Source organism: Parus major, chromosome 8, assembly GCF_001522545.3.
Source record: "Parus major isolate Abel chromosome 8, Parus_major1.1, whole genome shotgun sequence".
In the NCBI taxonomy this organism is placed as follows: Eukaryota; Metazoa; Chordata; class Aves; order Passeriformes; family Paridae; genus Parus; species Parus major.
The window spans coordinates 11,400,352-11,416,015 of record NC_031777.1 but is presented as its reverse complement, the minus strand read 5'-3'; the positions used below and the strand labels follow the sequence as shown (position 1 = coordinate 11,416,015).

Sequence of the window (15,664 nt, the reverse complement as noted above, 5' to 3'; positions counted from 1 at the left end):
CGGAGCTGCAGCGTGTCCGGGACAGCGGCACAGGAGCGGCAGGTGCCAGCCCAGGCCATGGGCAGCGCCGGGATCAGAAGGTCCCGGAGGGAGCGGATCAGCAGCGCGGGCTGCAGCTGCAGCCGCAGCACAAAGCAGCCACTCATCAGCCCTGGACTCGACTGCACAGTGAGGCCAGCGAGCCCCACGGCAAGCACAGGAGCCTGTCACCTGTTAGCCAAACAGCAGTAACAGCTATAAATTCCATCTAGCACGTTAATCATAGCCATCGGTAATTCAAACCCTTTGAGTCCTATGTTGGGCACCAAAGAGGACTTGTGGTTTAACTCAGCCAGCAGCTAAACACCCCTCAGCCTCCTGCTTTCAGTGGGTTGGGGCAGAGAATTGGAAGAGTAAATTTGAGAAAACTCATGGATTGAGATAAAGACAATTTAATAGGTAAAAAGAAAACCACACATATAAGCAAAGTAAAACAAGAATTTATTCACCACTTCCCATTGGAAGGCAGGTGTTGAGCTGTCTCCAGGACAGTAGGGCTTTATCATGTGCAATGGAGACTTGTAAAGACAAAAGCCTTTACTCTGGATATCACTCCCTTCTTTCTTCCCAGTCCAATACAACATCATTAACTACTACCCCACCTCCACTCCTCCTTTGGTGTAATACACAGATATCTTTATTATTTTCTTTTCTGTTGCATAGGTCCGGGACTGCCGCCTGGTCAGCCTGCTGGACCTGGCCTTGGAGAAGGACTATGTGCGCTCAAAGATTGCAGAGTACCTGAACCATCTCATTGACATTGGTGTAGCAGGATTCCGAATTGATGCTGCCAAGCACATGTGGCCTGGGGACATAAAAGCATTTCTGGACAAGCTGCATAATCTAAATACTCAATGGTTTTCTGAAGGAACTAAACCTTTCATATACCAGGAGGTAATCTCCACGTTTTTTCATTTATGTTTGCCTTTGTATTTTGTATCTTTTTTGCCTCCTCCTTCAGAGAAACAACAATACATCTTCATCCAATCTACCCTAGAAGGAGCTCACAATTTACTTAGAGGAGTCTGCCCTGCAGACATAGGTAGTTTTGATTCCTAAAAATGCCTCCACAATAGACTGTCAATCAAATTTACCTTTCTTCTTTCATGTTTTTATTTGTGTCTCTCATGTCTTATACTGACTTTGTGTTGATCTACACAGCACAGCTACATAAATACTTTCTTCTCAATGTAAAGCAAGAAGTCATGCTGAGTTCTGTACTTTGCATTGTTGGTATTTGTAAGACAGGAAAGGATGCAGGTTTGTTTTCCTGTACCAGGTAATTGACTTGGGTGGAGAGCCCATCCAAAGCAGCGAATACTTTGGAAATGGCCGAGTGACAGAATTCAAATACGGTGCCAAGCTGGGGACAGTGATCCGCAAGTGGAACGGAGAAAAGATGGCCTACCTAAAGTAAGGATGAAGATGCTGCAACTTATCCAGGATTCACTGGATACACCAATTGACAGGGTAGCTTCAAGTCTGTGCTTTTGTTTAGGAACTGGGGAGAAGGCTGGGGCTTTATGCCTTCCGACAGAGCCCTGGTCTTTGTGGATAACCACGACAACCAGAGAGGACACGGGGCTGGTGGAGCTTCTATTCTCACCTTCTGGGATGCCAGGTAAGGGATTGCTCTTGTCTGGGTGATGCTTCTTGCTTTTGCTTGTTTGTCTGTGTGTTCTCTGGCAGGTTCCTCCTTCCATGTCTCACTCCTTGTTTGTCCAACAAACAGGCTCTATAAAATGGCGTCTGGTTTCATGCTTGCCCACCCGTACGGGTTCACACGTGTGATGTCAAGTTTCCGCTGGCCAAGATATTTTGAAAATGGAAAGGTGAGCTATTAATGCTGAAGATCCATCCATGAGGATAAAGGGTTAGAAGAGGGCCAGAGAAGTAGTGCAGTGCATTTCAGTTTGTCAGGCGATTTCCCTGTGCCATGCTGGATGTAGCTGGTGAAACTGTGATGCTCCGTCTGGCTTTGCTCTCCAGAGGGGCTCTCTGCATTTTCAGTCAGAAGATATAAAGTTGTCTTTTTAATGACAGGATATCAACGACTGGGTTGGGCCCCCAAGTAACGCGGATGGCTCCACAAAGCCTGTTACAATCAACGAGGACACGACCTGCGGCAACGACTGGGTTTGTGAACATCGCTGGCGTCAGATCAGGTAGGGCACTGGGGAGAGACAAGATGTAAAAGCGCTTGCTTCTGCTTCCTGCTCCACATGGCTTTAGAGCTGCTGCAGGTGCAGTGACAGACATTGCTTGTGTTTTCAGGAACATGGTTATCTTCCGTAACGTGGTGGATGGTGAGCCTTTCTCCAACTGGTGGGACAATGGCAGCAATCAAGTGGCTTTTGGCCGTGGTAATAAAGGCTTCATCATCTTCAATAATGATGACTGGTAAGTCAGTGGCAGAAATAGTGTCCCCAGAGAGAATAGCATGCCTTGTCTGCAATCCAACCTGAGTTGTTTGACATGCTTGGTCCAGAGAGCTAAAATGGGAGTGTTAGAGGGGTGGGAACAGAAAGCTCATTATTTACAATGCCCTTCAAATACAGGAGTAAGATCAGGTTCGGAAATCTTACACACAATTTGAAATATTAAAATAATATTTTAAAGACAATGCATAAATAGTGTTTATTTTCCCATAGGAATATGAGCGTCTATCTGCAAACTGGACTGCCTGCTGGTACCTATTGTGATGTTATTTCTGGGCAAAAGGAAGACAACAAATGTACTGGAAAGCAAGTGTTTGTTTCTGGTGATGGAATGGCTAATTTCCAGATTAATACCGATGCTGAAGATCCATTTATTGCAATCCATGTTGATGCAAAATTATAATTTGGGAGAAATAGCCTTCTCTGTTTGGTCTGTTATGTTCCCCCTATATGTTACTCCTTGGTTTTTGAAATGAGCAACTCTTTATTGAATAATAAATGGCATTCAAATTGAAGAGTAATGCTTTTCCCTTAATGAATTAGACGTAGCTTTATCCCCTCGTACCTAGTGGTGATGCAGTGGTAGGTTTTAAGACATTGCAGCACTCCAGTTCCCATGTAACAAAAACCCTGGAGCAAAAAAAGAAAGAATCCAAGTCAGCACCTGGCTAAGCTAAAATGCAGTATTTCCAGGGCTGATCCATACAAACACAGTTGTATCCCAGAGCAGCCACCCCGTGGGCTGTCAGCTGTGAGCAGTGCCTACATACAGAGTTTATCCCTTCCATATGACAAAGCAAACCTGCGCTCTGGGTCACTGAAGGAAGCTGGGTTCCAGGCTGTGGCACCAGTGAAACCAGCAGGTTACCTGGTTCACAGTCAGCTTGTGCCTGGACAAAGCAAAGCCTCAGCTCTTGTGTCATTTGCTGCAGCGGTTTGAGATCCCTGTGCTGAAGGCGCCTGAGAGCACACTATGTACCCAGGCATTGCTTACACCTTGTGCCACTCGCTGAGGCACAGCAAACTGCTGCCTCCAGTGAGTTAGGCTCCCTAATTCTCCAATATCTCAAGGAATTATGCAAACAGAGCACAGGTTTGGCAGCTTTCCCAAATGCCTTGTCAGCTGTGAGAAAATTCTGAGGTAAAAGTGAGCCTTGCTTTAAGTCAGAATCTCTGCTAGGCCAAAAGTGCTGACTACATCCCATTCTGGATGGAAACATGGAAAGAGGTCACTCCAATTTGAGGTTAAGGTGTACTTTTAAGGGCTGTTTCCTTTCTGTGGTGTAGGAGGTGGACACTGGTGTTCCCAAGGATTCCAAGTGTCTGTCAGGGCAGTCATGATGTGGGAAGTGTCCCTGGCCCAGCACTGGAGCTCCCATCTGTCTCCCTCGCTGGCTGTAGCCAGCTCCTCCTGCACCCATGCACTCAGCCCTCTCTCAGGGGAGAGGTGCCAGAGATCAGGGGACTCATGTCACAGGGTGATCATAGCCTTTGCAAACCTGCTATTTGCCCACAGAGGGTGGGCAGGGAGTCCTCGGGCCCTCTGAAATTGATAGGAACTGTCTTAAGCCCAACATTCAGCTCTACCCTCAGAAACCAGGATTCCATACTCTATTATTCAGACATGGCCCAATTCCAAATGGAATAATCACTTCACACTTCAAATTGCAAATCCACCCCCAAGCCCCACAGCTCTTGTGGCAAATGATTGAAATGACACACACTGATCCGAGGAGTCCAGAAATCTACAGGCTGAATATGAAGAAAATTGTCTGTGCCTGTGAACGTATGTTGATTCACTTTCCAAATATGTTTGAGTGCAATGAGTGTTTTATTTAATGTAGGTTCATGTAGCTCTGCATTTTTCAGTGTCATTAAATAAAACATGGAGAAAAAGAAATCCTGAGACACCCTTTAGGTGTAAGTAAAACTTTGTGGGCCAAATGTTCGCTGCTTTGAAAGGACCTAACTTGCATTCAGACCTTGGTTTTTGTTCATTTCAGGATTTTGGCACATTGCCTTATAATTTGAGCACAAAGATGATGAAGAAAGTAATGATGTCATCCCAAGCACCACCAGGTCTTTTAGATAACTCACTAAACCCAGAGTTACAGTCAAAATTACTGCTAATCTCTAAATTTCAAAAAAAAATGTTACTACTAGGAAATGTTTATTCTTATAATCTCTATTGCTATTCTTCTATGTGAAGTGATGACACTGAAGCCTTCATTTTTTTTATACCAGTAATCAATGAAAAATTGAAATCATGTTATGAAATTTATCAAATTTAAGATAAGATATTTGCTGGAGCACAAAAGGACGGCACAACAGATCTGCTGAATCATAAAATTTTAGAATTTTGTGGCAATTTTAGAATTTTCTGTTAGAAATAGTGTTCACTTTCATTGGCCAAACAGTGACTTTAGCTGTGTAATTAATCTCTGAGTCTATAAATGCATTGTAAATTTACAAATTTTTTTTATTTTACTTATTTATTTTAATTTTTTTTTTCTTCTGTCTCATTTTGGGTTTTTTCCCCACTATAGTTCTGTCTCCAAATGAGGCTTTCAGCATAATATTGATCAGAAATTCATGGATGTGATACACAATAAAGCACAGTGAATAGCTGCTTGTATGTACAACTGCTCACTGCTCATATTTAAGTTACATATATACATACATATACATACATATATATATTGGGAGAGAGAGAGAGGGAGGGAGAGAGACAGACATTCAGGAAGTAAACGCTTTCACATTCATCCAAACAGAAAAAAGAAACTGTGCTTTGATAATTTATCCTTCTAGTGGGTTTAATCCAGAGTTAAAATTGTGTATTTGCCAGATAAGGGGAAATAGTGAGATTAGAAAAACCATGAACTCCTAGTGTACTGTCTATGAGTGTACCAGAAAGTTGTTTACTGAATTATTCATGGAAATTTATTTTCTCTGCTAAGTGCAGCAGCAAATACAGAAACTTTTGTTCAGCTCTGCATGCCTTTGTGCCAGCTTATTATTTCCCTGAATCGCTGTTACTTTTCTAAGAGAAGAAGGAGTTCTATAAAGGGAAACTAACAATCTATTGTCTCTTTTATGAAGACTGTAAAAAATTTATTCAAGTTATTTTCTTTTAAGGGGAAACAAATGAAAACCTCAACACACAACACTAACTTTTAAATTGCCGATCGTGTGTTTATCTGCAATCTGTGTTTTTAACAGTCTTAGGGTATTAGTCTCATTGCCCAATTATGAACAGTTTGCAAGTGTTTCCATGCTGTGGCAGTTTTAATTTTGCCTTAATGTTAAATCAGAATGGTTGTAAGAATGAATGCTGGTGACACTGTTTGAGATGATAGTGGTGAATTATTTCCAGTTACCAGAGTCAAAGTGAGAGTGAGTGCTTGGATTTTCACCCAGTTGGCACACTAAAGCACTTTGGGTGGGGATAAATAGCCAGAGCATTTAGGGTAGGAATAAGAAAGTGACTTGCACCCTGTAGGAGAGAAGTAAAGTGTGAGCTGTGCTGTGGCACTTCTGACTTGAAAATGGACATACCAAATGTTTGTCAGAGAATTACAAATGTTTGATATTTCTTGGTCCTAAACTAATAATTAGATTGCATTATCCAGCCAACATGATTGAGCAGTAGCCAGCTTAATTAACTGCATTATACTTTCCTATTATTCCAAGATTTGTGTGACTGGGTTTATTTTGGTTTGTTGTTTTCTTGGGGCTCCCTTCCTCCTGCCCAAAAAAGAAAGTGTGATGTCATGGTAAACATGCCATCATATTTTATTTTTCATTTTAGCTGGAAGAAAGCCTTTGGGAGCTTAGCACTTCCTGTGTGTTTGTAGATGACAAATGAGAATAATTGTGTATGCTAATTTCTGCAATCTTCTGAATACTCGAGAGCATGAAGTCAGTCAAAAGACCCTTGAAGAAAGTTAACCTTTATGGTATGAGCAAGGTGACTACATGGAACTCATTATGTTTATAATAATGAACATTCAAATTTTGGCCTATTTTACATTGGTGTTATTCCTGAGCTGTTCCCTTACAATGTGTGTGGAAAGTGGTTACTAAAATGTTGATTCATTACCTTACATGACCTCATGGTAGATTTCAAGTATTGGAATCACTTAAAAATGTACCATTTATTATGCCATTATTGTCCAACCTCTTCTGTCTTTAGGTTTGCTGAGCATATCTGTGCCTTGGAAATTGTCAAGACTAAGCTCAAATAATTCCTGTCTGAGCTCACAGAATAAAAAAAAAAATCACAGAATAACTATGGACTGAATTTTGGTCATTTAGATACCAATCAAGTTGAATCTCACAAGTTGTAATGTTTAGCAACAGTAAAAAGAAGAGGAACACTTGGACAGATTGACACCAGGGCAAAAAGGGTAATTTTTTTTTCCCCTCAGGTGTTCTTGTTTTCTCCTGTGTCTTCTTTTCTGGTACTAAAACTGAATTGAATGGAAAAAGCCTATTTTATACCCCTAGTTAGCAAGAAAACTGAGGTTAACAAGCATTTGTTAAGAAGTCATGGGGTCATATCCCACTGTTAAAGACACAAAAGATGCAGCAGCAGCCTTGGTCTGCAGACCTGCTAATGCATGTCACAAAGCAATACAATTCCCAGAATAGCATTTCTCTAAATTTAAGTTTCTTGGAAATGAGAGTAGCTTCAGAAACATATATCCACACCTCTACAGACATCTAAATCTCTCTTCACTTGTCATTTACCCTCCTGCTCTTCATTTGTAATCATGCTTTTGATTATATTTAAACATATAATTTGCATCGTCTGGTAGAAAATGGCAGGACAATATTTTACTGTAGAGCTGCAGCAAGATCATATTGGGATCAACAACATATCAGAACCTTCCTGCTGAGATCGACCGTGGGTTGTCTGAGCTGGCACAGAGTGAACGTGGGTTTCCATGGACTGGTATCATTGCATCTCAGAGAAGTTCCTCTGAAACTTGTTAAGACAGATAATGGGGTAGAACACAGTAAGTAAGGCAATAAGGGCTGACAAAATGAGGTTTCTCCATTTGGGTTCTGTGCACATTTCTGCCTTTGCACAAATACTCCTTGAATCTATCTTTTTCTAGACAGTGCAGTTAGCAAAGGACAGCTGATATGTGCAGTGGTGACAGGGACAGGACAGAGCAGTGTTGGACAGATGGCAGGGCAGAGCAATTAGACAAGTGGCAAGCTAGAAGGAATATCAATAGTGAAAAAAATGATAGCTAGATAGAACAAAACAGAGCACAGAGAAGAGGCAAAGTCCTCCATGACTTACTTGTCTAGAGGACAACCTGTATGGGTAGAAATTGCAGATTGAAACAGCAAAAACAGGACTAAAATTAGTAGTTCAACAAGCATCATGTTTGTCTTGTAGATAGGACATGCATGCTTTAACTGGGAAAAGAAATTATATCTTAAAGCAGCTGCGAATGATAGAACTTTACAGTGTTGTAACCTGTTGCAAACTGTCTATTTAGTTTATTATAAAAGTAAAGACCTTGTGCTGACAAATAAATTGTCGTATTTTAGTATCAGGCTTGTAAGCTACATCAGGATAGGGTATTAAAATCTCTTATAAAAAGAGAGCTCAGATGATACAAAGAGAGAAGTAAATGTGTATGAAAAATATGAGAAATGGATTTGTATCAAGTCTTCTACTGTTCTTTGGAATCTGTGTAAAATGTTCTGTGTTTTATCTGTTTCTTTTGCTATGTCAAAATCTCCTCCCTTTAAAGCTTTTGTTCTCACTTCACCCAGTCAATTGATTTTAAACTTCTTCCTGAAAATTCCCTTGATTTAAAATTTGATGGATCTCTTCCTGGATCCGGTGAACCTGCATCTTGCAAATGTGTCTCTTCTCCTGGGAGAAAATCCTTATCTCGCTTTTGTATTTTTGCTTTTTGTTGATTAAACTGTTTCGTCGCGCTTTCCCTTTCTCCCTGCAGTAACAGAAGCGGCCGGAGGCGGCGCTGTTGTCGGAAGGTGCGAGTCTCGGTGGTTACAAAATGGCGTCGATGGCAATGCGCATGCTCCACTGAGGGCTCCGTGTGGGCATGCGCAGTGAGGTCTCTGCATGGCGCTGGCGTTCCGTGCCGTACTGGGCATGCGCACCAGTGCTTCAGGGAACCGCCATGTTCAAACTCGGAGGGGCCACATTCCTGCGCGGGGGCTTGTCTGCAGCGCCGAGACGGAGTCTCCTGGCGCTGCTTTGAGGAAAAGCCGCGTCTGCAGCTTTAAAAACCTGTGGCAAAGCCGTACCTGCCGCTTTGGAATGCTGCGGGGCTGCCCTCCGTTCCGAGAGGCGGCGGAGCTGTCCCTGCCCGCTCCCTCTCCTCCGGGAGGAGTATATTCCGCTGCTGCTGCGGGTTCTATTCCCGGCTCGATCCCCGGTGTGTGGGGAGTGACTCCGCAGGGTTGGGATGTCCCCCGTTCGCCGGGGATTCCCCTCCCGCTGCCTGAGAGGGAACAGGCGGGGCTCGTCCCCCGCTGCCTTCTGTTGTTCGGGGTTGTTTTGGGGGTCTGAGACATTGCGATCACCTCGCTTGTGCCTTCTGCCAGCCCCCGTGCGCCACACGTCTCGCTGTTACTTCATGAACAGCCCTGCAAACAGGTAGAAGTTCTGCCGCTGCGGTGTTTCTCAGCGTAGCTGCGTTATATAATTGAGCTGAACAGAGTCCCAAAAGTGTGAACAGAGCCCTCGGGTCTGCATTTGGAAATTGCTGGAAGATAAGAGGCTTTTTGTTTGCTCTTTCGGGACAGATACGGGATGTTCTTTTGTCAATGATTCTAGGAGATGAAAAGCGTCTCTCTGTGATCTGGACATTACGTTTCCCGTTATTAAATACGATTAAGCCTGAAGCGTACCTGACCTTTTGCCGTCAGATGATTCCTTGGGTCCCCTGTTCCGTGTCCGACCTGCAGCACGGGTTTCTGCTGACCCATTTCACTAGCTTCTAGGGATCTCTAGGGAGCTGTCGTTTTCCTTTTTCCCCGGGGATTTTTCCAGCTTCCAGATGCTTTTTTTCTTCGTTTCTTCTGGGAAGTCCCGACCTTGAGTTCCTCACCCGAGGAGCACCACTGCGTAAAATGCCTTGATGTTCTTTTCCTTAAGGTCGGAATTAATGAGCGAGAGATGGTTTTTGTATTCGGATTTAGTTATTTATTTTTTTAATCTAGATTACATTCCCACAGACAGCGAGTTCGTCTGTACACTAAGCTAACAGTCTAAAAAATGGAGCCCCAAGTACTTTTTTCTAAGACTTTTGAAGTGTTAACTACCCAATTATAAAATGCTGGGTAACTTATTTTTACTTATAATCTAATAACCTGTGTTCTGCACTGCGGATTTTTCTAATCACACAATATTACCTAAAATTTAAGAAGGTGAAAGAGCAAGGCAACACCTTAAAACCTCTGTCTTGTTACATATATTCTATATGCTATATTCTAAAACCTTGAAGTCTAAAGTTTTCTGCAAAGTGATATAATACACCTTTATTTAAACTACACACTCACAGTTTCAGTTCTGTCTATCAATTTTGGAAGCCTTTTCTACGGCTTCAGTTTAAACTGTTCTCTTGTAGGTTTGTGCCTGTTAGCACAGAAAGCATGAAATTCTTTGTGCCTAGGGTTCTAACAGGAATCCATTTCAGTATCTCTCCTACAAATGTTTAAAGTTACCCATCTTTTACATATAATAGCTACCACATTCATTGCCAGCCTCAATATCATAAATTAAGTTGTGGTCTCTACAGAAATACCCAATTACTTGCTAAGAGAAGCAAATGTGGCCATTCTGCAAAAAAAGTACCTACACATGTAAAAACTGCCATAACAGAAGCCAAAATAGCTGCAATAAAAACATATGTTCCTGATTTTTTTACATTGTGGGAAAATGCTTTCTACAATTCTTCAGGAGGAAAGCCACATGTTATCTCTGCTGATATTCCTTGTGGCACTGTGTGGGTATCAAAACCTCATTGTGCAACCAGTTAAGTAATTTTTGCACCTCACATGACACTGGACAAGGTTTGTCTTAATCAGTCTATAGCATATTTACAAAGCAGAGGAGCTGGAGAAGGGATGTAACTTCACTGTGGAGGGCTGTGTGTTTTTTCTAAAATAGGGAAACATCCCATAATCCAGCTGTGATTCACTATCTTCCTATTTGTTATGGATGAAATACAAGTGCCCTTTTACATGTCTGCTAACTTTGGAAAAATACTCATCTTCTAGGGGCACAGGTGGCTTTCTGTTCATTTGAGCTTCACACTGAAGTGCCATGTTCTGTATATCCCACACTTAGAGATCAGAAGGTTGGATAAGACCTTTGGGGTCATTTCAGTTACACTATAATTACAAGATGATCCTCTCAACACAAATCTTAAATATTTAATCTGGTCTACTTTGAACATGACTTTGTTGATCCATCCATGACTTCCTTTGAAGTGCGACTTTACTGCCTAATGGACTTTATGGGCAGATTTCTTTTTATCAGTAAGATAAAATTTATATTTTCATATTGTAGTTCATCGCTCTTTAATTGCCCTAAAAAATACCTTTTCTTTCCCCTGCTATTGATTTCATATCACTAGCAAGAAACTAAGTGTATGTTGCATGTCAGTGTAGTGTTGATTAACAAGAATTAAATCAACTGCCACAAAATGAAGTGCACTTTCATTTCTCCCTTTCTCTTTTTTATCTAGGTAGACACAAAAAACTATTAATAAAATTTTTCTAGTCTACACAATTCAGTAAAATTTTGGCCTAAGATGATCTGATACTTACACACTTAGAAAATTTGTTAGTTAACCCATAATAATTGCAGGTGTAGATAACCTTGTTTTGATGCATCTGTCTATCCCAAAAGTATTTGGAAACAAGTGGTCTGACTTGTTGTAAAATCAAGTAGCATATATTCATGTATAAATATATATATATATATATAGTATGTATATCCATACACACACATTTGTACACATCTATGTGTAGGGGTTTTTTTTCATTCCTTATGATTCCAGGATATCCCTTAGGCCATTAGCTGGAAATTAAATGAAATATTTATGGCTCACTTTATGCTCAATTTTTTTCAAATCACTTCTAAGGAATCTGAATTAGCAAATAAGTTTTTATTTCAGGGAAAATTAATGGTGCAATCTCACATTTCTTTTGCATCTAGAATTTTCATTGAGATTAAATATCACTATAGGAAAAAATTAGCACTGAGACTGACAAAATACTGTTATTTTATTTATGCATATTAAAGTGTTTGAAATACTGAGTCTTGTTTTTTATTGAGTTCTGAGATTAGAACTTTTTAAAGATATTTGTATGATTTTGAAGTGAGATAGAATTTTAATTCACCCTTGTCCTAACAAATGAAGGAATAGTGGAGAACTTTTTACTGAAGCCCAACACCCTTTACTCAGTAAAGCATTTTCAGTCTGAACTCTTCCTACTCCTTCTGTTTCTCAGAAATGGCAGCTCTTTTTCAAACTTTGTTGTTTTTTTTTTAAAGGAAACCTGATGTCTGTCCTTCTCCCTTCACCCTCTGTGGTGGGAGGTGACTTCAGCTTTGGAAAAAGGAAAAGAGAACAGGTGATTTCCCTCTCTTTTCATGTGGAATAGTCTCATAAAGAAAGCAGGAGAGTTGATAGGTCTGTCTCGTGTCTCATTTCAAGGCAGTTACATATAGAATGAAATAATTACTTGCTCAGCTGTTCAAAATACATTTGTGCTGCTACTAATTAAAATTACTTTGGACTTTTAGGAGCGTAGTGCTGGAGAGCACCTCGGCAACAACTCTTCAGGCCATGGCTCCATGCATTCTTATTCACAAGGTATTCTCTGCACTGCCTACCTACATCCTTTGCCTGTTTTTAGCTTGTAGCCATACTACACAAATCCACAAATGCTTGTATCAGCAAAATTGAGGACTTTCCAAAGTGTTAATAAGTGTGAATGTACCAATTTTCTGAAACAAGCACCTAAAGATTTTAGAGATACTGTCCATGCTGCCACTGAAGTCATGGGCACAATTTTGCTATTTTAAATTATGCTGGTGTTTACTGTAGAAACAATCTGCAATAAATCAGAGATAAAGAGTGTATAACACCAAAATTCTGTTGCTGTGTAATTTTGAAAGTACTTAAATTGTGCAAAGTAAATATCTTCTTTCTCTAGGTGTGTTTGTATTGCATTTACAGAGAGATACACAAAAAGGCAGTGTTGGATCTATATTTTCAATATAGATGACATCATTTGTGTGTTTAAGAGACCTTGCATTTGTACAGAACGTAGCAGAGTTGTAAGCTTTGCTGAGTATCTCACTGAATTAAAATAAATAGCTTAGGCTCTTCCAATTCCATTTTTATGCTCAACAAACTGTCACTAAGGAAGTAGCTTTGCACAGTTTATGACATTTTCAAGAGATTTGCAATTGTGCCCTGAACACATTCAATTATACTTGGTATCAACCTTCAGGATTACTTTTCACCATTACCCTGACAACTTTAGCACAGGGGAAAGTGTTTTGTTCAGAGATAGGATGCTGATGTCATCTATTGAACATCTGACATATTGAAACTGGCCACTTTCTATGGAGGAGAAAATGCATCAAGTTTATATGAAATATCAGAGACCCTTTTCCCCCAGTTTGCCCAGCCCAGTGATTAAACTGCAGTGACAGGAGGCTGAAGAAGACAGGCTGAGCCCAGCTGCTGTGAAGCTGTGTAGTGAAGCAAAGCATTACTTGATTTTTCTTTTTAATTTCAAATCATCTCTACTCCTTGAATGCCATCCTATGATTTTTCAATTAAAAACTATTTCAGAAAGATTGTGTGTAATTCAAAGATAAGGCTCGATTGCCACATGTTTCTGGGAATACGAAGTGATGTGTCACTAATGAGTCTCTAACAACAAAAAATAAATTTAAAAAGACTGTCTACAGAAGTGCATTCTTACACAGACATACTGATGTGCCCATTTAAAGAAGCTGAATCATGATCATCAGGGTAATGTAAATACTAATATTGTTAATAGCTTAGCTTCATCTACATTGGACTGTTCTGGAAAAGAACCACTAATTGGTATTGATAGGAAATTATGAAGTCGTGTAATTTTTGCTGACAGTACCATACCCAGCACACAGAAACAAGTTCATTCCAGTGCTAGACAAAATAACTGCAAATAAGCACAAAGCATAAATGATGCCTTTTGCTAAACACCAACAATGCAGCCTCAATTAGAGAAAATGTTGCGTTTTGGCAGAACTGTAGCACAGCACTGTTGTGTTGGCAGGGTTTGGAGGCTCAGGTCAGCTGACTGGGGCTGCAGGAACAGACACGTGGGGGTTTCTTGCTGGAGCAGCTCTCCTCAGGCAGCCTGAGCCAGGGTAGCCAGGCCCCAAAGATCCCTGGCTCCTGAAGATTTCCCTCTTTGGGGAAGTTAACACTTTGTTGAAATCTTTTCAACCCTGCAAAGCTCCCACATTCTTACTGTTGAAACTAAGACAAAATTCTGCAAAGCCAGTGATGACTGTGCAAGCAATTCAGAAACCCATTAACTAAGTCAAATGATCTGTTAATATCCTGTTCTCTAATGCTTTTCTCTTATTGAGCACTGAAGTAAGGGTTCTTACATCTGCTTCTTACTTTCCTTTATAAAATAGAATGTGCTCTTCTGTAGTTTGAGAAATTATACTAAAATCAGAATATTAAAAAACTCAGGTTTTTATTTTAATATTATAATATATTATATATTATTATTATTTTAAAACTCAATATTTTATTAAAAACTACTTAATTTGTTGTATGATTGTATTATACTTTATATTTATGCAGTGATAGAATCTTTCTGCATTATTGTGTACCTGGAAATATAAAGATAAAAGTTCAATGGTTTAATTTACTTTAGTATCACCGTAAGAAATGTGTGTATATTTTAATTTCTGTGTCATTAGCTTTTATAGGTGTCTGAAAATTCTGCATTACAATTATACAGAATGACTTTTTCAAGCATACACCTAATTTGATGCCTTTTAGTCATTGATAGAGCCTAAACATTTAAACTGACATTCTACTTTCTGCAGCTCCAGCTGCTAATTTTGACTCAATGAGTGTGTACCTGCTGCAGGTCACCATCACTCCTACAGATGGATACCATTAAAATGTTGTTTCTTTTAAGTGAGAGCAAGGTACCTAAGACAGGTGATCTTTTGATTCTCTCAGAAGAAGATCTTTGCTGATGACAGAGCAGATGGTCAGCTTTGTTGAACAGGAGAATTAAAATAACTAGATATATTTTGGCAGATGTTCACTACATTCATGCATAGGTAAATTTAATCCTCATCTTTCATCTCAGGTTCTAGGTGTAAAAGATGTGCAGTACATCATGTGTAGTGTGTTCTGAAACCCGAATCATCACAACACTACATTTTCTGATATCACTACAGTGAATGAATGATTTATTTTGCTTTTCTCCATCAGAGGACATAAGGATTGTTAATATCTCAATTTATTTTCTTATGTTCGCTTTCTGGTTTCTTACAGAGGGAAAGTTTCTTGCCAGGCAGAATAGTGTTCTTGGAATAGGCTATTCATCTTTGGAGTAAAAACAGGAACAATGTAGCACAGATCTTCCAGCACTGCTCACTGCTCAAGGAAGAAGCTGAATGTCAGGAATTATAACTCAGTCCTGAAACTCATACGTAAATACAGACCTTGTTTTTTGTGTTTAGCATATTTCCATTACCAGGCTACTCACTTTGGGACTTCCCAGGCTGAAGATACTTTCACAACCCATCTATTTTGATTAGTGGCCAGGAAAGTTAAAACAGAATACTTCACCAACATGTACAGCTTTGATAATCTTAAATATGGAGAAAGTTTGCCAGGAATCCATGGTTTATCAAGAAAAGTTATTTGCCAGTAAAATTCCCCCCCCAACAGTGTGCTGTTCGTGGACTTTGCCTCCAAATCAGAAAATTCTTCATAAATTCAGTGTCCTGAAAGAAAAAGATGTAGTTTGTGAGTTCATGAACACTATACAGTGTTTCACACTGGTGAGATTTTCAAAGGTAGCTGTTTAGTAATCATCAGATTTCTGCAGGACCTCAAATCCAGAATATTGAAATCTACTGATTTTATAGCAGG

At 40.1% G+C, this 15,664-nt stretch overlaps 1 protein-coding gene and 1 long non-coding RNA gene across 2 annotated transcripts in view; both read left to right on the top strand.

Moving 5' to 3' along the window:
• Positions 1 to 2,992, top strand: part of LOC107208202 (pancreatic alpha-amylase) — a 5,508-nt gene extending 2,516 nt beyond the window's left edge. The window contains exons 4-10 of the mRNA XM_015636313.1: positions 703 to 933; positions 1,319 to 1,452; positions 1,538 to 1,660; positions 1,772 to 1,871; positions 2,083 to 2,204; positions 2,314 to 2,439; positions 2,691 to 2,992. Of these exons, the coding sequence (XP_015491799.1) occupies positions 703 to 933; positions 1,319 to 1,452; positions 1,538 to 1,660; positions 1,772 to 1,871; positions 2,083 to 2,204; positions 2,314 to 2,439; positions 2,691 to 2,880 (1,026 nt within the window). The 3' untranslated portion in view covers positions 2,881 to 2,992. The remainder of the gene's footprint in view (positions 1 to 702; positions 934 to 1,318; positions 1,453 to 1,537; positions 1,661 to 1,771; positions 1,872 to 2,082; positions 2,205 to 2,313; positions 2,440 to 2,690) is intronic.
• Positions 2,993 to 8,641: 5,649 nt separating this feature from the next.
• Positions 8,642 to 14,642, top strand: LOC117244761. Its single transcript, XR_004498419.1, has 3 exons — positions 8,642 to 9,123; positions 12,031 to 12,110; positions 12,283 to 14,642. It is a non-coding gene; the product is annotated as an uncharacterized LOC117244761 (long non-coding RNA).
• The last annotated feature ends 1,022 nt before the right edge of the window (positions 14,643 to 15,664 follow it).